General features: G+C 42.6%; 1 protein-coding gene across 1 annotated transcript in view; it reads right to left on the bottom strand.

The window, feature by feature from the left end:
* Window positions 1–14,469, bottom strand: part of adck5 (aarF domain containing kinase 5) — a 159,566-nt gene extending 145,097 nt beyond the window's left edge. Inside the window, exons 1-2 of the mRNA XM_059640587.1 lie at window positions 14,393–14,469; window positions 8,656–8,733 (exon numbers count right to left, since the gene is read on the bottom strand). Of these exons, the coding sequence (XP_059496570.1) occupies window positions 8,656–8,658 (3 nt within the window). The 5' untranslated portion in view covers window positions 8,659–8,733; window positions 14,393–14,469. The remainder of the gene's footprint in view (window positions 1–8,655; window positions 8,734–14,392) is intronic.
* Between the last annotated feature and the right edge of the window lie 12,049 nt (window positions 14,470–26,518).

The following is a 26,518-nucleotide window of genomic DNA, read 5'->3' as shown; positions in this document are numbered from 1 at the left end:
AAACCAAGGATCGGACTTATACAGTAAATGGTAAGGTCCTGAGGAGTGTTGTGGAACAGAGGGACATAGTTGTACAAGTACATAGTTAATTGAAAGTGGCATCACAGGTGGACAGGGTGGTGAAGAAGGTATTCAGCATTCTGGCCTTCATCAGTTCAGGCGTTGAGTATAGGATAACAAAGTGTGAAGCTGGATGAATACAGCAGGCCAAGCAGCATCTCAGGAGAACAAAAGCTGACGTTTCGGGCCTAGAACCTTCTTCAGAGTGATTGAGTATAGGAGTTGGGGCATTATGTTGCAGTTGTGTTTAGTCAGGGTGAGGCTGCACTTGGATTACTGCTTACGGTTTTGGTCACCCAGTTATAGGAAAGACATAAACTGGAAAATGTGCCAAGAAGACTTATGAGGATGTTGCCAGAACGAGTAGACCTGAGTTATAAGGAGAGGTTGGCCAATGGAATGTAGGAAAATGAGGGGTGATCTTAGTGAGGTGTATAAAATCATGAGGGGCATAGATAGGATGAATGCATGTTGTCTTTTTCCCACGGATGGGGATTGAAAACTGGAGGATATGAGTTTAAGATGAGAGGGGATAGATTTAAAAAGGACCTGAGGGACAACTTCTTCATGCAGTGAGTGGTGTATATATGGAATAGGCTGTCAGACTAAGTGGTTGAGGCAGGTACAATAGCAACATTTAAAAAACATTTGGATGATAAGGGTTTAAAGGGATATGGACCAAATGTGGGCACTTGGAACTAGCTGAGAGGCACTGTGGTCAGCATGGACCAGTTTGGGCTGAAGGACCTGTTTCCACGCTGTATTATTGTATTACTTTATGACTCTATGATGCAACATTGCGTATTATTATGACAGCTTCATTTATTTGGTGGACTTGAATTTAAGGGATTGTGAGGTATCTGTATTGTTTTTGCCTGAAATGTCAATGAAAAACACATTGGAACCTTTTTATCAACAGGACAGTCCTTGAAAACTGCAAAGTTTCAGATAATTGCTAGTCCTGTGTGCTTGACTTTATGAAAAACGTTTGACTGGATTCATGATTGAATTTTATGGCTGTTCTGTTTGAGCACTGCTTTTCAGTTTGATTTGATATGATTTATTGTCATCACGTGTGCCTGAGTACAGTGAAAGATTTTCATTTTGCGAGCAGTCCTGGCAGATCATAGCATACAAGGACATACAGATTGCAGAGCATTTAGACAGAGTGAGACATACAGGGTTACGGCTAAACAGGTGGTGCACAAAAGCAAGATCAACATTTAGATTTGAAATTAGAGAGGTCCATTCAGCAGGCTAATAACAGCAGGGAAGAAGCTGTTCTTGAAGCTGTCCGTAAGTGTGCTCATACTTCTGTAAATTCTGCCTAACGGAAGAGGTTGGAAAAGAGTATTATTGAGGTGGGAGGGGTTTTTGATGATGTTGGCAGCCTTTCTGTGGTAATGGGAAGTGTAGATGGAGTTGATGGATTGGAGGTTGGCTTTCGTAATGGTCTGAACTGTATACACAATTTTCTGTAGTTTCTTCCAGTCCTGGGGTAGAGCAGTTGCTGTACAAGCCATTATGCACCCAGATAGAATGCTTTCTATGGTGAATCTGCAAAAGTTGTGAGGATCCTTATGGGCATGCTGAATTTCCTGAGGCTCCTGAGGATGAAGAACTGTTGTTGTGCCTTCTTGACTATCACATCTACATGGGAGGTCAAGACAAATGGTTGGTTATTGTCACTCCCAGGAGCTTAACACCCTCGATCGTCTCCATCTCAACTCCGTTGATGGAACTAGCGGTGTATCCTCCAACTTTCTTCCTGAAGTCAATGATGAGTTCTTTTGTTTGGCTGACATTGAGAGAGAGGTTGTTATCATTGAACCACAACACCAAGCACTCTAAATCCTTCCTATATTCTGACTCATCATTGTTTAATGTATGGTTTACAATGGTCATATCGTCTGCGAACTTAAAGATGGTGTTCGCACAAAACTTAGCTACACTATTGTGAGTGTACGGACAGTACAGTGGAGGGCTGAGTACACATCCTAGTAGGGTGCCAGTGTTGAGGATTATCATGGAGGAGGTGCTGTTGCGTATCTTCACTGATTGCAGTCTATGGGTCAGGAAGCTGAGGATCCAGTTGCAGAGGGCAAAGCCGAGACCTAGGTCTTGGAGTTTTGAGATACTTTGGTTAGAATTATAGAGTTGAAGGCGGAGCCATAGTCAATAAATATGAGCCTGACATAAGTATCCTTATTGAGGTTGTAGACTTGCTCACTGAGCCGGTATGTTCAATTGCAGACTTTTCGTTACCCTGCTAGGTAACATCATCAGCGCACCTCTGGTGCTGTCCAGCCTGTCATTTATATGCCCCGGTTTTCTGGGGTGGTTGGCATTACTTCTGGCCCTGTTTTCAGTGGTTTGTATATCAGGTCCAGTGCCTCACTACCCACTTCACCTTCAATGACCATATATTTAAACAAATCAACAGAACACCAATGGGATCCGTCATATCAGGACTGATTGCAGAAGTGGTAATGCCTAGGTTAGAATGAACAGTGCTCCCCACTATATAACCCAAACTCTGGTTCCGCAATGAAGCCAGACAGAGACATGCCAGGGAATATCTTGATACCTGTCAGAGCAGGAGGCACCATGTCACTGACATTCTGCTCGAACCAAGCATAAAAAAAATTGAGCACATCAGGGAGTGTTTTTGTCCACAGTTTGGAAGTTGTTTGAATCTTCTATTGGCATGTTTGCCAAAAAACAGGCTGCTCTGCTCTCTAACTTCTGGAGCATCTTTGTTGTGAAACCTGATTTTCCTCTTGAAGAACACATCGGAGACTCCTTGATATTGTTTCCTCAGACAACAGCCCACATTGGTTACATCTGACTGCACATGCCAGAATGTCAGACTGATACCCATCAGAATATCTTTTATCCTTTTGGGAGTGGCACGGCGGCTCAGTGGTTAGCACTGCAGCCTCACAGTGCCAGGGACCCGGGTTCAATTCCAGCCTCAGGCAACTGTCTGTGCGGAGTTTGCACATTCTCCCCAGTCTGCATGGGTTTCCTCCAGGTGCTCCAGTTTCCTCCCACAGTCCAAAGATGTGCAGGCTATGTTGATTGGCCATGCTGAATTGCCTGTAGTGTTCTGGGATGTGTGGGTTATAGGGGGATGGGTCTGGGTGGGATGCTCCAAAGGACAGTGTGGACTTGTTGGGCCAAAGGGCCTGTTTCCACACTGTAGGGAATCTAATCTAATCTTTTCGGCTTTGAGGTTGAAGACTTAATGGTCAAAAATATTTCTTTCCTAAAATGAATCCCCGCAGAAAAAAATCTGTTTGCTCCCTTTTCCTACTTGTGTGTGTCTGTGTCTATGTTTCTGTATGTGTTGTGGGTTATTTAGAAGAGTGAACATTCATAGCTCCATATTGTAAACTAACCAGTTTTGAATCTTCAAAGAAATATCTTTGATCAAAAATTAATAATTCTGTGTTTGTTAAGGAAACCTCATGTACCTCAGATATGTGTGTAACCATGAGAAAGAGATAGACATTTGAATTTCATGACTCTGCTAACAACCCACTACCTGGATCACCTGCACAAGGCCCAGGAGCAGGCTGATCATGAGCGAACTGGATGGAGTAGACAGGGAAAAATTCTCTAACATTTTTTTCAGTTCTGATTCAAGCTCATCAATCTGAAATGTCAACTTTATTTCTCCCTCCACAGGTACTGTCAGGCCAATTTTGGGTATTTTGAGAATTGCTTGATTTTGATTAAGATGTAACTTCACACTAAGGCAAGTAATACTTTATTTAATACATCATACAATAATTGAACATGTAAAATTATATTAATGGGTGGACATGCAATACAGTAAAAACATTATATTGTACAGGTATAGATTACACAATAAATACAGGATGTAATATAGAATTTAAATACATCATGACAGTACTAAGATTTGTTATATGTTATTTGGACATGACATATTGGCTTCAACATCGTAATTACCTAATGCAGATGATGTTGGTTGAAATCAGGCAGTACCTGAGTGCACCTCTCACATATGTCAAAGTAGTTGGGTGGATCAGACAATTCTCAGCTTTTTCAGACAGCACTTGCATATGTCAGATAATACTCAGTTATGTCATACAGAACTCTGGTTTGTCAGACAGTATCCAGATATGTCAGACAGAATTTGGGTATGTGAGATAGTAAGGTTGTTGACTTGCTCGCCGAGCCATCTTGTTCTCATTCCGACGTTTTGTCACCGTTGTAGGTGACCTCATCTGTGGAGCCTCCGATGAAGCAATGTTATTCTACTCTGCTAGGAATTTATACTGTCTTGGGCCCTTATGGTGAATAGTGTCGTTTCCGCTTTGGATCTGTATGGGTTTGTACATGTGGACCAATTCTGTATGGTTTTTGACTGTGTTACGGGTGGAGAACCATGCCTCTAGGAATTGCCGTGCATGTCTATGTTTGGCTTGGGCTACTTGTCCCAGTTGAACTGATTGCCTTCATTGTTTGAGTGTATCGATATTAAGGAGAGTTTGTCGTGCTGTTTTGCTGCTGGTTGATGTTCATGTATTCTAATTGCTGCATATTGTGGGAATGGGGCTTTAACCTTGTAAGTGTTTGTCACAGAGTGGCTGTGGGCTTGTGGGCTACCATGATTCCTAGAGCTCAGAACAGCCAGGAGGAGACATGAGAAGTTGCTGGCGGATAGGATCAGGATAAACCCTAAGGCTTTCTATAGGTATTTAAGGAATAAAAGAATGACGAAAGTAAGATTAGGGCCAATCAAGGATAGTAGTGGGAAGTTGTGTGTGGAGTCAGAGGAGATAGGGGAAGCACTAAATGAATATTTTACGACAGTATTCACGCTAGAAAACGACAATGTTGTCGAGGAGAATACTGAGTTACAGGCTACTAGACCAGGTGGGATTGAGGTTCACAAGGAAGAGGTATTAGAAATCCTACAGAGTGTGAAGATAAATAAGTCCCCTGGGCTGGATGGGATTTATCCTGGGATCCTCTGGGAAGCCAGGGAGGAGATTGCTGAGCCTTTGGCATTGATCTTTAACTTGTCATTGTCTACAGGAATAATGCCAGATGACTGGAGGATAGCACATGTGGTTCCCCCGTTCAAGAAGGGGAGTAGAGACAACCCTGGTAATTATAGACCAGTGAGCCTTACCTCAGTTGTTGGTAAAGTGTTGGAAAAGGTTATAAGAGATAAGATTTATAATCATCAAGAAAAGAATAAATTGATTAGGGATAGTCAGCATGGTTTTGTGAAGCGTAGGTCGTGCCTCACAAACCTTATTGAGTTCTTTGAGAGGGTGACCAAACAGGTAGATGAGAGTAAACCGGTTGATTTGGTGTATATGGATTTCAGCAAGGCGTTCGATAAGGTTCCCCACAGTAGGCTATTGTACAAAATGCGGAGGAATGGGATTGAGGGAGATATAGCAGTTTGGATTGGAAATTGGCTTGCTGAAAGAAGACAGAGGATGGTAGTTGATGGGAAATGTTCATCCTAGAGACCAGTTACTAGTGGTGTACCACAAGTGTCAGTGTTGGGTCCACTGCTGTTTGTCATTTTTATAAATGACCTGGATAAGGGCATAGAAGGATGGGTTAGTAAATCTGCAGATGACACTAAGGTCGGTGGAGTTGTGGATAGTGACGAAGGATGCTGTAGGTTGCAGAGAGACATAGATAAACTGCAGAGCTGGGCTAAGAGGTGGCAAATGGAGTTTAATGGAGACAAGTGTGAGGTGATGCACTTTGGTAGGAGTAACCGGAAGGCAAAGTACTGGGCTAATGGTAAGATTCTTGGTAGTGTAGATGAGCAGAGAGATCTCGGTGTCCGTGTACACAGATCCTTGAAAGTTGCCACCCAGCTTGACAGGGCTGTTAAGAAGGCATACAGTGTTTTAGCTTTTATTATTAGAGGGATCGGGTTCCGGAACCAAGAGGTTATGGTGAAGCTGTACAAAACTCTGGTGCAGCCGCACTTGGAGTATTGCGTACAGTTCTGGTCACCGCATTATAAGAAGGATGTGGAAGCTTTGGAAAGGGTGCAGAGGAGATTTACTAGGATGTTGCCTGGTATGGAGGGAAAGTCTTACGAGGAAAGGCTGAGGGACTTGAGGTTGTTCTCGTTAGAGAGAAGAAGGTTGAGAGGTGACTTAATTGAGACATATAAAATAATCAGAGTGTTAGATGGGGTGGATAGGAGAGCCTTTTTCCTAGGATGGTGACGGCGAGCACGAGGGGGCATAGCTTTAAATTTAGGGGTGAAAGATATAGGACAGATGTTAGAGGTGGTTTCTTTACTCAGAGAGTAGTAAGGGAATGGAACGCTTTGCCTGCAACAGTAGTAGATTCACCAACTTTAAGTACATTTCAGTCATCATTGGACAAGCATATGGACGTACATGGAATAGCGTAGGTTAGATGGGCTTGAGATCGGTATGACAGGTCGGCACAACATCGAGGGCTGGTGGGCCTGTACTGTGCTGTAATGTTCTATGTTCTATGTTTTAGTGGTCTTAGGAGTGTTGTTGTCAGTTCCAGTATGCTCTTGATGTAGGGCAGTGTGGCCAGTGTGTTAGGGCATATTGTGTCCTCCTGTTGTTGTCTGTTTAGTAGGCATCTGCAGATGAAGTTGCAGGAATATCCATTTATAGCAAGGACTTTGTATTGGTGCTCTTCCTCATTCCTGTGTAGTTCTGGGGTGTTGCAGTGTGTCCTGGCCTGTTTAATTAGTGTCCTAATGCAGCTTTGTTTGTGAACATTGGGGTGGTTGCTGCAGAAGTTGAGGATTTGATCAGTGTGGGTTGCTTTTCTGTATACTGAGGGTTGGAACTCTCCTTTGGTCATACGCTCCAGTTTAACATCCAGAAACAGAAGCCGATAGTTGTTTTTTATTCCCTTGTGAATTTAATCCCTGCGAATACGCTGTTGATGAAGTGGTTTAATAACCCAGGTTAATGGGTTCAATTCCAGCCTCAGGGACTGTCTGTGTGGAGTTTGCACATTCTCCCTGTGTCTGCGTGGGTTTTCTCTGGGTGCTCCTGTTTCCTCCCACAGTCCAAAGATGTGCAGGGTAGGTGGATCGGCCATGCAAAATTGCCCGTAGTGTTCAGGGCGGTGTAGATTAGGCCCAATACTGCAGCTGGGTAATAGGATCACTGAAGAGACCAAAGGATGGAGGACAGATAACCAAGACGGACAACATGAGAATGAAACCAGAAAGCATCAACACATCCGCTTCAGTGGACTTTCTAAAGTACACAAACCAGACATCCCCCTCAGACCTCTTGTTTCCTTACCAGGTACACCTTCACACAAACTGGCCAAGAACCTAAAACAAAGATTGAAACACTTAGTCGACAGATCACCCATTCATCCATTCAACCCAAGATTTCCTAAATACCCTCAAGAACATAAAAATCATCGACAATGAGATTATGGTATCCATTGACGTTACAGCTTTATTCACATCAAATCCATATCCAACAAGCCAAAGAAACAATGGCCATATTAATAGAAGAAGCAGAAACGCAGACCAGCAGCTCCATCAGCAATGACAATATACTTAAACTACTAGATCAGCAGATCAACAATACGCCAATGGGGTCACCCATCACAGGACTCATTGCAGAAGCAGTCATGCAAAGACAAGAACACACCACCCTCCCCCGCATTCAACCTAAACTGTGCATCTGGTACATAGAAGAGACATCTGTCATTATTAAACGCAACAAATCAGAAACGACCCACTACCTCATCAACACGTACTCGCAGGGATTAAATTCACAAGGGAAGAAGAAAACAACAATAAACTACTGATTCTGGATGTTAAAGTTGAGCATATGACCAACGGGAGTTCCAAACCTCAGTGTACAGAAAAGCAACCCACACTGATCAAATCCTCAACTTCTACAGCAACCACCCCAACATCCACAAACAAAGCTGCATTAGGACACTATTTAAACAGGCCAGGACACACTGCAACACTCCGGAACTACACAGGAAAGAGGAATAGCACCTTTATAAAATCTTCACTTTCATTGGATATCCCCACAACTTCAGCCTCAGATGCCTGCCAAACAGACAACAACAGTGGACACAGTATGCTGTAACACACTGGCCACACTGCCCTACATCAAGAAAATATCGGAACTGACAACAAGACTCCTAAGACCACTAGGAATCATGGTAGCCCACAAGCCCACAGCTGTTCCAGGACAAACACTTACAAGGATTAAAGGCCTCATTCCCACAACATACAGAACCAATGTGGTTTACAAAATACCACACAATGACTGCCACAAACATTACATCAAACAGAAAAGAAGGAAACTAGCCATTAGAATACATGAACATCGATTAGTAGCAAAACGGCACGGCTAACTCTCCTCACTATCGGTACACTGAGACAATGAAGACCAACAGTTTCATTGGGACCAGGTAACCATAGCAGCCCAAGCCAAGCATAGACATGCACGGGAATTCCTAGAGGCATGGGTCTCCACCTGTAATGTAATCAACAAACATATAGAATTGGACCACCTTTACAAACCCATGTAGATCAAAAACAGAAATGACACTACTCACCATAATGGACCAGACAGTATAAATTCCGAGCAGAGTAAAATAACACCACTTTATCGGAGGCTCCACTGATGATGTCACCTAGCATGGTGACAAAACGTCTGAATGAGAACAAGCCAGCTCGGTGAGCAAGTCAACAACATCACCCACAACCCAAGCTACAGATCTTTGTCAAAACTTTAAATGCGAGATGGTACTCTGGTGACGAATAATACCCAGTTACATCAGATATTATCTGGATATGTCAGAAAGTGTTCAGAAAAGTTATCAGTTTTTGAACAAGTTACTTAATTCTAAGGTAGATCTTGCAATTCTCAAAGCTATCATATAGCATTCTATATATAACTCCAGAATATCATTGAAAAAGATTACCATTTCAAAGAACTGGAACACTAGCAAACATGTTTTAAAAAGGTTTGGTTTCTCCATTCTCCATTCATAAGGCTAGCCATATCATTAACCTTTTTAATGGACATCTTCATATTACAGTGGATGTGGTCTGAAAGCCTACTAGCTACTTCCTTCAATAAGATCATAATAGATTTTAATTTCAATAATGAACATTTTTACAAAGAACTGTTGATTTATGTTGACTAAACAATGCATTTGTTTTTCTTCTGTCAAAATTTATTGTGAATTCCAACAAACTTTAAACATCCAATATTATAAATCAAGAGAATAATCACAGTATGGCACTAACATTGGCAGTTTTCTTCATTTGCTGGCTGGTATATGAAATATAAATGCTGCACTGCTTTAGTAAGAGTTTGCTGTTTTGTTTTTGATCAAGGCGTAATATAACAGAAGGATACAAAAATGTTTTAACTGCATCTGTCCATGGTATTTCTGGTCTTTGAGTATTGGATGCTGACATTGGGAGCTTTACAGATGACTCTAGATATGGAAATATGAAGGATAATGATAGATGAAAGAAAACATTCAAAGCTGGTGGAATGGGTAGACAAGTGGCAGATGAAATTTCGTAGCCCATAAGATATAGGAGCAGAAATTAGCCATTCAGCTTATAAAGTCTGCTCCACCATTTAGTGAGATCATGGTTGATCTGATAATCCACAACTCAACTTTCCTGTCTTTTCCCTATAGCTATTGATTTCCTTACTGATTAAAAATCTGCCTGTCAGCCTTGAATTTACTTAATGACTCAGACTCAACAGTTCTCTGCGATAAAAGAATTACATAGATTCACTCGCTTCTGAGAGAAGAAATTCCTCCCAATCTTTGTCTTAAATGTGCAACCCATTATTCTGAGATTATGCCCTGCGATCCTGTCCCAAAAGACGAAACATCCTTTCCACATCCAACGTGTCAAGCCCCCTAAGAATCTTAAACAAAAACAGAAATTACTGGAGAAACGTCAGCAGATATGACAATATCTGTGGAGAGAAAGCAGAGTCCAGTGACACTTCTTCTGTAAGAACCTTGTATGTTTCAATAAGGTTGTCTCTCATTCTTCTACAATTCAACAGATATGTGCCCAATCTACTCAAGCTGTCCTCACAAGACAGTGCCTGCAAACATGGTATCAGCCTAGTAAACCTTCTCTGGACTGCCTCCAGAGAGTTCAAAGATGGCAGCAGTGGAGTAGGCAGCGTCTGGGCTCCTTTGTCCGGGTCTCGTCCAATGCATCCACTATTTTTCTTTTCTCCATTTAAAAAATAATTTTTAGTATTCTTCTTACTTACCTTCTGGAGACAATTTGGACATGGAGACCATGGCAGTGGCAGAGCATGGCCAGAGCTGGGGAGCTCAGAGCAGGACTTTGACAGTCAGCATGAGCACAGATGGTGGTTAGTGGCAAAGTGGCGGTCAACATGAAACCTGGTGATCCCAGATAGTGATCTGTAGCGAGGCAGTGGCCATCAGTGAAGCCTGGCAAGCCCAGATAAAGATCAGCAGCGAAGCCGCTGATGAGCCTGACTAGCAGTTGGTGGCATAGCAGCTGGCAAGCCTGGGTGGAACTTAGCCGAGCACAGGGGAAAGCGTGTCCAGCGCGAGAGAGCAAGCCTTTATGGGAAAAACACCGTGTGGAACGCCTGCAGACCCACAGTTTAAGAATGACTGTAATGTTTAACTTTTAACTCTATTTCTTTATTTTTCTGCTGTACACTAAGAAGAGCTGTAATGTTAAAGTTTTTCACTTATTAGTTTATTTTTCTAAGATTTGAACCTATGTACCTTTGTACCTAAGATGGCACCAGGAATGGCGACTTTTGTAAACTTTTCACTGTACTGAGTACATGTGACAATAAAACCTCATCCTAATCTAATGCCAGTATATTTTTCCTTGGAGATGGGGACCAAAGCTTCACACTATTCCAGCTGTGGTCTGTCCAGTGCCTTATATAGTTTGATCACAACCTCTTTACTTTTATACTCCATTTATTTTGAGATAAAGACCAACATTTAATTTACTTTTCCTATTGCCAACTGAACTTGGATGATTCATGGACGAAGATTCCCAAATCCCACAGTTATGTAGCTTTCTGCAGTCTTTCTCCACTTAAATGATATGCAGATCCTTTGTTGCTGCCAACATTTTTCCATATTATATTCCATCTGTCAAGTCTTTGTCCACCAATTTAGCTTGTCTATATAAGAGTTAATATCTGCCCCCACTATTCTGTTGCTGTGGATTGGGTCCAAAGTTAGAGGAACACAGATATTTCAGAAGATTATAGGGTTGCGAAGGTGACAGCAGGAGGAAGGGACATAGCCATGGTGGGATTTATAAACAAGAAATGAGAATTTTAAAATCAATGTGTTACCTGGCTGAAAGCCATTTTAGTTTACTGAGCACGAGAATAGGACTTTGCACCAGTTAAGACTCTGACAGCAAAGCTTAAAATGAACTCACGTTTACAGATGCTAGAATGTGGAAGAGCAGCCAGAAGTGTGTTACAATAGTGTTGCGAAGTTGGACAAGAGCACTTGTGGTTTGGGAGGCAGGAAGTTAGAATTTGGCATTTGTAAAATGTTGGTGGGTGGGGATGCTGAGCATTGTGTGGTCCTTTTAAAAGATGGTGTGCTTTTATATGTTTGGAGATTTAAAACAAAATGTCTGTGAGCAGCAGCTTGAAAGTTTGCGAATACACAGAAAGCAGCTGAATTGAAACATTTGTATCAAAAGGTTATACAGTCAGCTGGCCAAGCAGCAGTTTTTGCCAAGCAGCTGTTTTACCAATACAGCAAGTTTTAAATTTAGCCAATCAATTTGAACCAGACACTTAGATACCAAAATCCAATTAAATTTAAATCTGATGGTTTTTACAACCTAGGACCTTTCCTACTGTAAGAAATTGATATGTCATCAAGAGTATAAAAGAAGGGACAGTTGGACAAAAACAGGAGAGCTAACTGCCATCTGCCAAAGTTAACAGCCATCAGCTCTCAAGAGAGAATTTCTGACTCTCAAAGATTCCTTTATATCTTGGAGAAAGCACCATCTAAAGAACAAAGGTAACCATGGCACAACTAGTGAATATTTTCTAAGAAGAATCAACAGAGAAGGCCTCTCTGACAGAAGAATTGATGGAGAAGGTACAGAACATTCTGGAAGATATGTAACCTGGCTGTAATTTTGGAAGACTAAATTATATTTTTTTGTTTTACATAAGTGGGATTTGTGTTATTAGAATCTTGTTTTATTCAGGAATAGTTAGCAGTTAGAAGGGATTTATTTGGTTTGTTAATAACTTAATTAATTTGTTCACTGTTAGAGTTAGATAAATAAATTGTTACTTGTTGATTGTGAAGTGAGTGTCAGGGTTTTATTTTGTTTAACCACTAGAAGTTGCTGAAAGGCAGATTACATCACTTTTCACATCCCTTTTACAGATTATAGGGTGAGGTGCTCCTCTTTGGGCGAGTCAGTTTTAGTTCTCAGAGGGGAATCAACCTCCGCCTTATAATAATGGATATGCCTATAGACAACAATGACATAACATTCTCCCCAAAATGGTAAGCAAACACCTATCCACAGCAAAAACAGTTAATAATTGATGCCAACGTACATCAAATGATTAACAAGTGATATGAAGCAGCACCAAAACTGTTAACAATCCACACCAGAAGAACCCCAAACTAGCTAGCAACTTGTACAAAACATCACCAAGATGGCTAAAGAGATCCAAACCCATAAATATCAAATAGCTAAGAATTGATCATAAACAGTCAAACAGCTAACATCAAAGGCAAACAACACCAAATGGTTAACAATCCATACCAAATATCACCATATCAATAACACTTGACACCAAACACTGAAGCATTGAATCAACAATGATCAAATGTCAAAATGCTTAATAAATACCACTCAATGCCACAGTAATCAATGGATGTCATGTGATAACTCTAATAATTAGATCACTGAACAGGACAGATGATTATGATTATGAATTAATTTCACTCCGTAGGAAGTAATTCTAAGATTGATTTCCTACCGGAGAGCGTAATTAAAGTGAAAAGATGATAATTTGCATGAACATTATACCTGAGAAAAACACAATTTGGAAAGTGGAACGGTAAACGAGGGTATCATCCCTCAGCGGTTAAATTAACGTCTGTTCGTTGTGGATAAAATAAAAGACTTTGACAAACACTTCCCTCTGATCAACATCAACGCTGCACAGAGAGGCCATCCAGTACGGGTCTTCAGAAGGAGCTATGAAAGGCAGGTAGGACTGAACTTTTTTATTATTTTGCATGTCATAGGTGATAGGGCGTCTCCCAATACATACTTTGCCTTCAAAGTAAGCATCTATGGTACCATGTAATGGAAGAGAGCTCCTCACCCTGGGACTCTTAGGGTCCCTGTTAAACGCCTCCTGAAAAGCCTCCCTGACAGCTATTGACAGGGTGTCTCTGGTCCAAATGTTAGCTTCCGTGAGGGTCTTGGGTTCATATTCCTCTGACGTGTTGCTCGGCGGCCTGGTTGGTCTTCTGGGGTTTCCGAGCATCGTGCGGGTGTCCCTCTGCGTCACCTTGTATTGGACATGTACCACACCCATGGGCAAGTGTCTTCTGTCGGAAGTCATGGCTCCCACCACTACCTTTCCGCTCTGGACCAGCTCTATGAAGCGGTAAATGTTGTGGCAACCCTTGACCAACCGGCCGCGCACACTGCACCCATCGTAGTGTTGGAAAGCGCTCTCCAAAATGACCAACCTCCATGGACGACTGGACATAGGGCTGAGGAAAGAAGCAGGCAAGTTACTGGAGCCTATTAGAGCGACGTCACGCCAAGTATACGGGAACCCGTCCTTTGGGCTTCTCGGAGATAATGGGAACTGCAGATGCTGGAGAATTCCAAGATAATGAAATATGAGGCTGGATGAACACAGCAGGCCAAGCAGCATCTCAGGAGCACAAAAGCTGACGTTTCGGGCCTGGACCCTTCATCAGAGAGCTCTCTGATGAAGGGTCCAGGCCCGAAACGTCAGCTTTTGTGCTCCTGAGATGCTGCTTGGCCTGCTGTGTTCATCCAGCCTTACATTTTATTACTTTGAGCTTCTCCTCGGTTACCCGGTCTAAATGTCTGGTGACGAAATGTCGCAGCAATGTCCAGCTTAGTCAGATTCGTTATTTCCCACCCCTCCCAGCACACCTTTTATTATTGCGTTCGATTAATCGAAATATATAGACAAACTGAAAATGTATTGGGTCATCGAAATAACAGTGTATAAATACATATATAAATGAGAGAAATAACACATTAAATCACCCGATCAATGTGGAATCCTGCTGTACGAGCGCGGTGGATAGACTATCTTGGGTAATATAAATGCTGTGTATATACGAAACACTTTAAATCGCCAAATCAAAATGCCGAACCCTGGTATTCCGACTTCAGTCAGATCATGAAGAAATAAAATGCGTAAGTAGTTTCCTTTTAATTACTAATACTTCTGCGCAATGAAAATAGCCGTACTGCCGCTCGTCTTCGTCAATTGACAAGTATAAAAAGTACCTTTACAAAAATGAAATCGCATTTGGACGGAAAGTTCACCTGACGCAGTTCTGACGCATCCAAAGGCGTTCCCTCTCCAAAAAGCGCTGAGCATCCCTAAATGAGTCTGCATTGCGGATGGTGGTCCTGACTTTGTATTTAACGGTTCCAATCCCTCTGATAGCCGGCCCTGATCACTACCTTTGGTTTCAATATGCGTATGGAACGATTGACTCCCCAGTTCAGCTGGGAAGATGGTGGGAAATTGGATTTGGGCGAATATTGGCCAGAACTCCCTTTCCCCATTAGTGCTTTTCTTCGGCGCCTGGATGACCAAGTGACCCCGCACTATATCGACTGTCTCCTGAGCAACAGGCCCTTCTCATTCGGTGATGGCGCTGGTGTTGAGTTTTGTGGTGATGAATATCTGTATGGATCAGAGGAGCCGGGATCGAATGAGGTCCAATTCTACGTGGCTTACGGCGAGATAAGTATGAAAACGAGGAAGAAGGCGCTTTTAAATTTATTGAAACTGATCTTGGAGTCGAGACCCCGACCGTTTCTCAAAAGCACTCAGGAGTGCTTAAAAGGTCTAGATCATCATCTAAAGAGGCTGGAGAGGCAGGGTATGTCTTTTTTTCGTCTAGGCGTTTCCCAATCTATCTATTGTGCCTATTTCCTGTCTGAATTAACTTTCTAGCCCCTGACCCCATTCTAAGCATCGTATTTACCGTCATTTGCTGTCAGCTTTGCTTGTCTCCGTTCGCCTTTACATTTCACTGTCCACTCTTTTCAATCCTTCTGTTGCTGTTTTAACTACAGTACCTTTCTAGCGAACATTAACTCTTTTATGCTTAATATGTCTTTTTTATATCGACGTTCGCCTCTTTTTGTCTGTTTTACAAGCTTTTTTTTTCGCCAGCTCCCTTCCCTTTTATCTGCCTCTGTGTCCTATCTTTCTCTATCTCTTCCCCTTTATTCACCCTGTTCCCCTTTAATCTCTAAGAAAAAACAGAAATAGCAAAAAAAAACTCAGCAGATCTGGCAGGATCTGTGCAGAGTAAGCAGAGTTAACGGTTCAGGTTCAGTGACTCTCCTTCGGAATAACTATTTTTGTTTGTTTCTCTTTTCAGATTTCCAAACATTCGCTGTCCTGTTTCTTTTATTCCCTGTTTAATTTGTTGTGTATTCCTTAAATCTACCTCTGTTACTCTTTAGGTACCCTTTTCTCTTATTCCTTTTTGACTTACGTATTCATTCCCCTCATCCACTTCACCCACGTCTCTTCACCATCCTTTCTCAGTTCCTCTTTAACGATCTTTTGTTTTCTCTTCCCTTTTCTTACATTCCCATTTAAGTTTTGTGTATCGGACCCAGTTATCCTCATGCTAATAATCAGATTGTTTTTCTTTTTCTAATTCTAGCCCTTTTTTTCTGTTAAACTTCTCCCGTCTGCGTCGATTAATACTTGTAAGTGGAACATCAACCTACGCGTAATTAAAACTGAAATCGTCTCTTTAGTTCCTTTTTTAAAATGAAAATGCTTTATAATATCGAGGCTTGCTTAATTAACCAACCAATAGATCACTGTTTCAGATTCTGTTTGTAACCCAAAGAAATTTATTCCCTTGGACTGTATACGCGGTATCTGTCTCTGTCTCGTAAGTGCAACGCAACCAAATATTTGGCCCATTTTCATTTCGCAGATGTAAAATGCTGAGGAAGATTGAAGCTTTGTTTTTACGAAAAATAAAGATCAGATGGTGTTTATTCTTTTAAGAAATCGCAATTTCAATGTGTTTAGCGGTTCCAGTTGCTCCTGACTGGAGCCTTTCGATTTGAGGGGAATAAAATATCTTTAAGTAATTTGCAATGTTTCAAATAAAAGCTCCTATTACAAAATTCAGCGCAGTCTTAACTTTATATTGACACGATGATTGGAAAATACGCAGAGATGCATGGTGAATCACTTTACTTCGGAGGTCGTATTATTTATATCTACAAACATCGTTAGTGTAAGAGCTGGAGTAAAACCTAGAGATATAAAATTATTTGGAACGTTCATATTTATATTTTTGAAATAATATTTTATTTCAGTTAAAACACTCTCAATGTAAGTGATTGCGGAGTGTATGCGGCTAATTTGTTTGCATTAGTGATAATGGGAACTGCAGATGCTGTAGAATCCAAGATAAAGTCTGGAGCTGGATGAACACAGCAGGCCAAGCAGCATCTCAGGAGCACAAAAGCTGACGTTTCGACCCTCTCCCCATCCCCCTCTCTGATGAAGGGTCTAGGCCCGAAACGTCAGCTTTTATGCTGAGATGCTGCTTGGCCTGCTGTGTTCATCCAGCTCTACACTTTGTTAAATTGTTTGCATTGCCGTGTTTCGGGACTGGAGTTCAAGCCAGAGGTGCTCGGCTTCAAACTGATATCTACAGTCTGCCTGAGGTTCAAAGCTACAAAGCGACCTCTTAGACACTGGCAGGGGGCGCGTTCAAAATGGAACAGAATTCACAAGCACGCAACGGAAGGCTGGAAAAGGTGCGAAATGTCTGTCGTTGCAAATCACTTTGAGAGATGGAAAAAGCAGCGTCAATAATTCAAAGTTAAGGATTCGTGAGGGCGCAGACAAAACTGATCACTCCCCTGCCTTTCTTTATAGTTCTGTTGTTTCCTTCTACGAATGTAATCAATTCTCCCTTAAAAGTTATTCTTAAACCGTCTTCCAAAATCTCAATTTTAGAACATAGAACATAGAACATAGAACAGTACAGCACAGAACAGGCCCTTCAGCCCACAATGTTGTGCCGACCATTGATCCTCATGCATGCACCCTCAAATTTCTGTGACCATATGCATGTCCAGCAGTCTCTTTAAATGACCCCAATGACCTTGCTTCCACAACTGCTGCTGGCAACGCATTCCATGCTCTCACAACTCTCTGTGTAAAGAACCCGCCTCTGACATCCCCTCTATACTTTCCACCAACCAGCTTAAAACTATGACCCCTCGTGCTAGCCATTTCTGCCCTGGGAAATAGTCTCTGGCTATCAACTCTATCTATGCCTCTCATTATCTTGTATACCTCAATTAGGTCCCCTCTCCTCCTCCTTTTCTCCAATGAAAAGAGATCGAGCTCAGTCAACCTCTCTTCATAAGATAAGCCCTCCAGTCCAGGCAGCATCCTGGTAAACCTCCTCTGAACCCTCTCCAAAGCATCCACATCTTTCCTATAATAGGGCGCCCAGAACTGGACGCAGTATTCCTAGTGCGGTCTAACCAAAGTTTTATAGAGCTGCAACAAGATCTCACGACTCTTAAACTCAATCCCCCTGTTAATGAAAGCCAAAACAGCATATGCTTTCTTAACAACCCTGTCCACTTGGGTGGCTATTTTAAGGGATCTATGTATCTGCACACCAAGATCCCTCTGTTCCTCCACACTGCCAAGAATCCTATCCTTAATCCTGTACTCAGCTTTCAAATTTGACCTTCCAAAATGCATCACCTCGCATTTATCCAGGTTGAACTCCATCTGCCACCTCTCAGCCCATCTCTGCATCCTGTCAATGTCCCGCTGCAGCCTACAACTGCCCTCTATACTGTCAACGACACCTCCGACCTTTGTGTCATCTGCAAACTTGCTGACCCATCCTTCAATCCCCTCATCCAAGTCATTAATAAAAATTACAAACAGTAGAGGTCCAAGGACAGAGCCCTGTGGAACTCCACTCACCACTGACTTCCAGACAGAATATCTTCCTTCTACTACCACTCGCTGTCTTCTGTTGGCCAGCCAATTCTGTATCCAAGCAGCTAAGTTCCCCTGTATCCCATTCCTCCTGACCTTCTGAATGAGCCTACCATGGGGAACCTTATCAAATGCCTTACTGAAGTCCATATACACCACATCCACAGCTCGACCCTCATCAACTTTTCTAGTCACATGTTCAAAAAACTCGATAAGGTTTGTGAAGCATGACCTACCCCACACAAAGCCGTGTTGACTGTATTTGATCAAGCCATGCTCTTCCAGATGGTCATAAATCCTATCCCTCAGAATCCTTTCTAACACCTTGCAGACGACAGACGTGAGACTTACTGGTCTGTAATTGCCGGGGATTTCCCTATTTCCTTTCTTGAAGAGAGGAGTTACATTTGCCTCTCTCCAGTCCTCAGGTACGACTCCAGTGGAGAGCGAGGATGCAAAGATCTTTGCAAGTGGCGATGCAATTGCATTTCTCGCTTCCCAAAGCAGCCGAGGACAAATCTGGCCCGGGCCTGGCGACTTGTCAATCTTAATGTTTGACAAAATTTTCAGCACATGAGCTTCCTCTATCTCTATCCATTCCAGCATGCACACCTGCTCTTCAAAGGTTTCGTTCACTACAAAGTTCGTTTCTTTCGTAAAGACAGAAGCAAAAAACAATTTTTGTTCGGTTATTTTGCCTACTGTCAACAAGAGAACAATATACCTCATATACCAGAAATATAATTAATATAGCCAGAAATGCTACACACAAAATAAGAAAGAAGAGCAAGAGTAGACTATTCCGTGCCTCAAGCTCACCCCACCATTCAACAAGACTTACTGTAGGTCTCAACTCTTCTTTCATGCCAGCTCGTCATAGCTCTGAATTCCCTACTTTTTTAAAAACATCTACTTTCTCTTCAAACACTTTTCATGATCTAGCATTCATAATTCTCTGGGATAGAGGATTTCAGACATTCTCTGCCCTGCGGGCATTTCAGTTTAAAATGATTGTCTCCCAGTTCTGCAACTATGTTTACGCGTTCAAGATACCAACACAAGTGGAAGCATCTTCTCAACATTTACTCTGTCAAGCCCCCTCAGAATCATATATGTTTCAGTAAGATCACCCTTTACATTTTAAAGATTCTAATGAGTAAAGACCGAACCTGATTGTCCATTCTTGGTAAACCAAACCCTTCATCCCAGGAAACAGCCTAGTGAATTTCTTTTGAACTGCCTCCAACACTAGCACATCCTTTCATAGATACAGCAACCAGAACTTTACACAATACTCTAGGTGTAGCCTCACTAACAACCTGTACAGTGCCTACATTTACACTTCAAACCTCTAGCCATAAAGTCCAAAATTCCATTTGCCTCATTGATTACTCTTTGCGCCTGCATGCTAACTTGTGTTTTTTGCACAAAAACCCACTTTGCTGACCTTTTTGAAACCTTTCTCCAATTATAATGGTTTGCCTTCTGATTCTTCCTACCTAAGTGTTTGGTCTTACATTTTCCTACCACAAAACACCATTTTTCAAGGTTTTTCCAATCACTCAATCTGTCCACACCCCTTTGCAGATTCCTTACGTTCTCATCACAGAGTACCCTCCCATTTATTTCTGTATCATCAGCAAATTTGGATACATTACACTTTACTTACTTCTTCAAATCATTAACATAGATAATAAGTAATTGAGGCCCTTGGACAGAATCTTGTGGCACGTCACTAATTACATCTTTCCAACTGACAAAATGCCTGATAATCCCAACTGTCTATCTTCTGTGTGTTAATTGATCCTCAATCCATGTTACTACATTACACCCCATGCTGTGAGCTCATATCTTGTGCATTAACCTTTCATGCAGCACTTACCAACTGTCTTTGGAAATCCAGATGCACTACATCTCACTTTTTGACTCCCCAAAGCCCATGTCCATCAGCTAGATGGCACAAGTCAGGAATTTGATTGAATATTCCGTAATTTACTGGGTGGTTGCAGTTCCATCAACACTCAAGAAGCTTGACATCACCAGGACAAGGCAGTCCGCTTAGTTGGTGCAACACCTAGAAGCATACATTCCCTCCATGGTATGTGCTCAGTAGCAACTACAAGATGCAATGCAGCAATTCACCAAAGATCCTCACATAACTAGCAATCACTTCCATCTAGAAGGGCAAGGGCAGTAGATACACAGGAATGCCACCACAGGGTTCAGTGCTCGATCCACTTTTGTTCATTGTTTATATAAATGGTTTAGATGAGAATATAGTACATCTGATTAGTATGTTTGCTGATGGCACCAAGATTAGTATTATAGTTTACAATGAGGAAAGTTATCTAAGATTACATAGAGATCTTGATCAATTTGGAGTCAATGAGCTGAAGTGGCAGATGGAGATATTGCATTTTGGTAAAACAAACCAAGGCAGGACTTATACATTTAAAAGTAGAAACCTATGAATTCGGGTACATAATTCTTTGAAGTTTGCATCACATATAGATAGGCTGATTAAGATACCGTTTAGAATGCTTGCCTTCATTGCTCAGACCTTTGTGTAGGGGAGTTAGGGTATTATGTTGAGGTTGCACAGGACATTGGTGAGGCCTGTTTTGGAGGAATAACTTCAGTTCTGATCTCTCTATTAAAGAAATTTTATTATTAACCTACAGAGGGCTCAGAAGAGGTTCACCCGGACATTGTCGGGACTGAGGGATTTGAGTAATCTGGATAGGCTGGGACTTCTTTCACTAAAGCCTAGGAGGTTCAGATCTGACCTTATAGAGGTTCACAAAATAATGAGGGGTATGGATAAGAGGAACTTCAGGTGTCTTTCCCTAGAGTGGAGGATTTCAAGACGAGGGAGCATATTTTTAAGGAGAGAGGAGAAACATTTAATAAAGAAATGAGAAGTAATTTTTCTACACAGAGAGTGGTTTATGTGTAGAATGAGCTTCTAGAGGAGTGGTGAATGCTGACCCATATACCTTTAAAAGACATTTGGATAAGTACATGAATAAGAAATAATTGGAGAGATATGATCCGAGCACAGGCAGAAGGGACTAGTTTAGGATTATGGTCGGCATGGACTGGCTTCACCAAAGGGTCTGTTTCCATGTTGTATGATTCTGTGACTCCACACCTACAAGTTACCCTCCAAGCCACTCACCATTCTAACTTGGAAATATATTACTGTTGCTTCATTGTCACTAGGTCAAAATCTTGGAATTCCCTCCCTAACAAGACTGTGGGTTGACCTCCAGCACATAGACTGCACAGTTCAAGAAGACAGCTCATCACCACCCTCTCAAGGACAACTAGAGGTGGGCAATAAATGCTGACCACTCAGTGATGTCCAGCCCTCGAGTGAATAAAAGAACTGCCAACTCCATTTTGTCTACTCTGCATGTTATATCTTTGAAGGAGTTTAGCACATTTGTCGAATGCCATTTCTCTTTCACAACACCATTTTAACTCTGATAATGGGAACTGCAGATGCTGGAGAATCCAAGATAATAAAGTGTGTAGCTGGATGAACACAGCAGGCCAAGAAGCATCTCAGGAGCACAAAATCTGACGTTTCGGGCCTAGACCCTTCATCAGAGAGGGGGATGGGGTGAGGGTTCTGGAATAAATAGGGAGAGAGGGGGAGGCGGACCGAAGATGGAGAGAAAAGAAGATAGGTGGAGAGGAGAGTATAGGTGGGGAGGTAGGGAGGGGATAGGCCAGTCCAGGGAAGATGGGCAGGTTAAGGAGGTGGGATGAGGTTAGTAGGTAGGAGATGGAGGTGCGGCTTGGGGTGGGAGGAAGGGATGGGTGAGAGGAAGAACAGGTTAGGGAGGCAGAGACAGGCTGGGCTGGTTTTGGGATGCAGTGGGGGAGGGGAAGAGCTGGACTGGTTGTGTGGTGCAGTGGTGGGGAGGGGAAGAACTGGGCTGGTTTTGGGATGCGATGGGGGAAGGGGAGATTTTGAAGCTGGTGAAGTCCACATTGATACCATTGGGCTGCAGGGTTCCCAAGCGGAATGTGAGTTGCTGTTCCTGCAACCTTCAGGTGGCATCATTGTGGCACTGCAGGAGGCGCGGGTGGCATCATTGTGGCACTGCAGGAGGCCCATGATGGACATCCCAATTCCTCTGCCTACACCGCATCTGCTCCCACGATGAGGCATTCCACTCCCGCACATCCCAGATGTCCAAGTTCTTCAAGGACCGCTACTTTCCCCCCACAGTGATCGAGAACGCCCTTGACCGCGTCTCCCGCATTTCCCGCAACACATCCCTCACACCCCGCCCCCGCCACAACCGCCCAAAGAGGATCTCCCTTGTTCTCACATACCACCCCACCAACCTCCGGATACAACGCATCATCCTCCGACACTTCCGCCATCTACAATCCGACACACCACCCAAGATATTTTTCCATCCCCACCCTTGTCTGCTTTCCGGAGAGACCACTCTCTCCGTGACTCCCTCGTTCGCTCCACACTGCCCTCCAACCCCACCACACCCGGCACCTTCCCCTGCAACCGCAGGAAGTGCTACACTTGCCCCCACACCTCCTCCCTCACCCCTATCCCAGGCCCCAAGATGACATTCCACATTAAGCAGATGTTCACCTGCACATCTGCCAATGTGGTATACTGCATCCACTGTACCCGGTGTGGCTTCCTCTACATTGGGGAAACCAAGTGGAGGCTTGGGGACCACTTTGCAGAACACCTCCGCTCGGTTCACAATAAATAACTGCACCTCCCAGTCGCGAACCATTTCAACTCCCGCTCCCATTCCTCAGACGACATGTCCATCATGGGCCTCCTGCAGTGCCACAATGATGCCACCCGAAGGTTGCAGGAACAGCAACTCATATTCTGCTTGGGAACCCTGCAGCCCAATGGTATCAATGTGGACTTCATCAGCTTCAAAATCTCCCCTCCCCCCCACCGCATCCCAAAACCAGCCCAGTTCGTCCCCTCCACCCACTGCACCACACAACCAGCCCAGCTCTTCCCCTCCACCCACCGCATCCCAAAACCAGTCCAACCTGTCTCTGCCTCCCCAACGTGTTCTCCCTCTCACCCATCCCTTCCTGCCACTCCAAGCAGCACCTCCATTTCCTACCTACTAACCTCATCCCACCTCCTTGACCTGTCCATCTTCCCTGGACTGACCTATCCCCTCCCTACCTCCCCACCTATACTCTACTCTCCACCTATCTTCTTTTCTCCATGTTCGGTCCGCCTCCCCCTCTCTCCCTATTTATTCCAGAACCTCACCCCATCCCCCTCTCTGATGAAGGGTCTAGGCCCAAAATGTCAGCTTTTGTGCTCCTGAGATGCTGCTTGGCCTGCTGTGTTCATCCAGCTTCACACTTTATTATCCACCATTTTAACTCTGCTGAGGTTATGCTTTTCTAAATGTCTTGTTATTTCTTCATTAATAGTGGACTTTGTCAATGCTAACTTGCCCAATGACAGATGTTAGGCTAACTGGCCTATAGTTTCTTGCGTCTGTCCCTCTATTTTGAACAAGGGCACCACATTAGGCATTTTCCAATCCACTGGAACTCTCCCAGACTCCAATAGATTCTGCAGTAGTTCAACCAATGATTCTTCAAACTATACAGCCAATTCCTTTAAAACCCATGGATGCAGGCCATCAGGACCTGGCATCTAGCCTGCCCTTAGACCCATTAGTTTGTCAAATGGTTTGTTCCTTGTTATAAAGATTGTTAGATGCTGTTTCCTCCCATGAGCACCTTGCTTCTCTGTTACCTTTGGTATATTTATCTTGGTCACCACTGTGAAGACGAATACAAAGAAACAACTTAAATTATCTTGCATTTCCGTGTTCTCTGTTGCTGATTCCACAGTTGCTTCTTTCTAATGTCCCACACTTAATTTAGCTACTATCTTTATACCCGTAGAAACTCTTGCTGTCTGTTTTTTGTATTTCTTGCCAATTTACTTTCATACTCAATTTTCTCCATCTTTATTAGATTTTTAGTCATCCATTTACAATTCCTAAAACATTCCCAATCCTCTGATCTACCACTCAATTTCATGACTTTATACATCTTAACTTTTGATTAGATACTCTCCTTGACCACCTTTATTAACTATGTTTAACCTTCTCATCAAGTCCCTGTTTTTGATGACAATAAATTTTTGCTGAGTTTTATGAATTTATCTACTTAAATGCCTGCCACTGCTCATCCATTGGCTTTTTCCTTCGTCTATTCCCCCAGACCAGTTTAGGAAACTATTTCTTCTCACCTCTGTAATTGTTCTTATTTAAGTTCAGGACATTGATTTGAGATCCTCAAACTGAAATTGAAATTCTACCATGTTATGATCAGTATCCCCCAGAGGACCCTTAACTTTGAGATGTCTTTTTAGTCCTACGTCATTATGCATTATGGGTCTACCTACAGCACATGGAATGCAGCGGTTCAAGAATGCACTTCTCAGGTACAACAGAAAGAATTGAGGATGCTGTAAATCAGAACAAAAACAGCAGTTGCTGGAAAAGCTCAGCAGGTCTGGCAACATCTGTGAAGGAAATATGAGTTAATGTTTTGCGTCCGGTTACCCTTCCTCTGAACAGTTTGAGGAAGGGTTACCAGACCTGAAACATTAACTCTGACTTTTTCTCCACGGATGCTGCCAGACCTGCTGAGTTTTTCCAATACCATCTTCTCAAGGTCATTTAAAGACAGAAAGTAAATGCTGGCCCACCCAGCAATCTCTATTTCTCACAAATGAATTAAAAATGTTTTAAGAAATGTACCCCAGGAATTAGTGTCTGCGTCTCCCGTACCAATCTTTGAGCCATGCATTATCTCTCTGATTTTATTTCCCCATACCAATTTGCATGTGGTCTCAGGTAGTAATCCTGAGGTTATTATCTTTGTGGTTCAGCTTTTCACTTATCCCCGAGCTACTCATAATCTGTCGGCAAAAGCTCTTTCCCAGTCCTTCCTGAGTCCTTGATGCCTACATGGAACATGGCAACTGAATTCTAACCTCTCTCACTCCAACTCTGCCAGAGTTGCCCTGAATCTTGATACAAGCTAGGCATCACAGCCTTCAAGAGTCTCCGTTTTTGCTGCAGAGAACATTGTCTATTTCTGTAACTATACAATTCCTTATTACTACTGTATTTCTCTTTTCTCTTTCAACTTAAATGACGCTCTGGATCATGGTGCTTTGGTCAGTTTGCTTAGTGGAATGCTGCAGGGACTAGTACTAGGGCCACAATTGTTTACAATATATATTAATGATATTGATCAAAGAAATAAATGTGCTATATTAAATTTGTAAAAGCACAAGAATAGGTGAGATGCAAATAGTGAGGATGATGGCAGGAGTCTACAGTGGATTTAGACAAGATACATAAATGGGCAAAAACTTGGCAGATGAAATATGATAGGGAAAAATGTGTGTTTGTGCACTTTGACTGAAGACTAGAAATTGAATATTATTTATATAGAGAAGGACAGCAAATAGCCACTGAACAGAGGATTTAGGTGACCTTGAGTTTAAATCACAATGGATCCATGTTCAGTTGGTAATGTTGGCCTTTATTTCAAAGGGAACAAAGTTTTAAAAAAGGAGGTCTTCCTAAAACTATAAAAAGCACTTGTGAAACTGTAGCTGTAATACTGTGAGCCCCTTAGGAGAAGGGTACTGGCATTGGAGGCAGTCCATAGAAAGTTCACTGGGTTGATACTGCATGTGGAAGATTTTCTTACAATGAGTAGTCTGGGCATTTTTTTCTTAATTCATTCATGGGATGAGGGTGTCACTGGCTAGATGGCATTTATTGCCCATCCCTAATTGCCGAGAGGGTAGTTCAGAGTCAACCACATTGCTGTGGGCCTAGAGTCATGTGTTGGCCAAATCAGGTAAGGAAGGCAGTTTTCTCCCCTAAAGGACACTAATGAACTGGATGGGTTTTTCCCAACAATCAACAATGGATTCACAGTCGTTAGATTCTTAATTCCAGATGTTTTGTTGAATTAAATTCCATCATCTGCCTAGGATTTGAACCCAGGTCTCCAGAACATTTACTGAATAACATTCCATCAATAATACCACTAGGCCATCACCTCCCCATGTACTCAGTGGAGTTCAGAAG

This window comes from Stegostoma tigrinum, chromosome 2 (genome assembly GCF_030684315.1).
Source record: "Stegostoma tigrinum isolate sSteTig4 chromosome 2, sSteTig4.hap1, whole genome shotgun sequence".
In the NCBI taxonomy this organism is placed as follows: domain Eukaryota; kingdom Metazoa; phylum Chordata; class Chondrichthyes; order Orectolobiformes; family Stegostomatidae; genus Stegostoma; species Stegostoma tigrinum.
The sequence above is the reverse complement of the archived record's forward strand: the minus strand, read 5'-3'. Positions and strand labels throughout refer to the sequence as shown.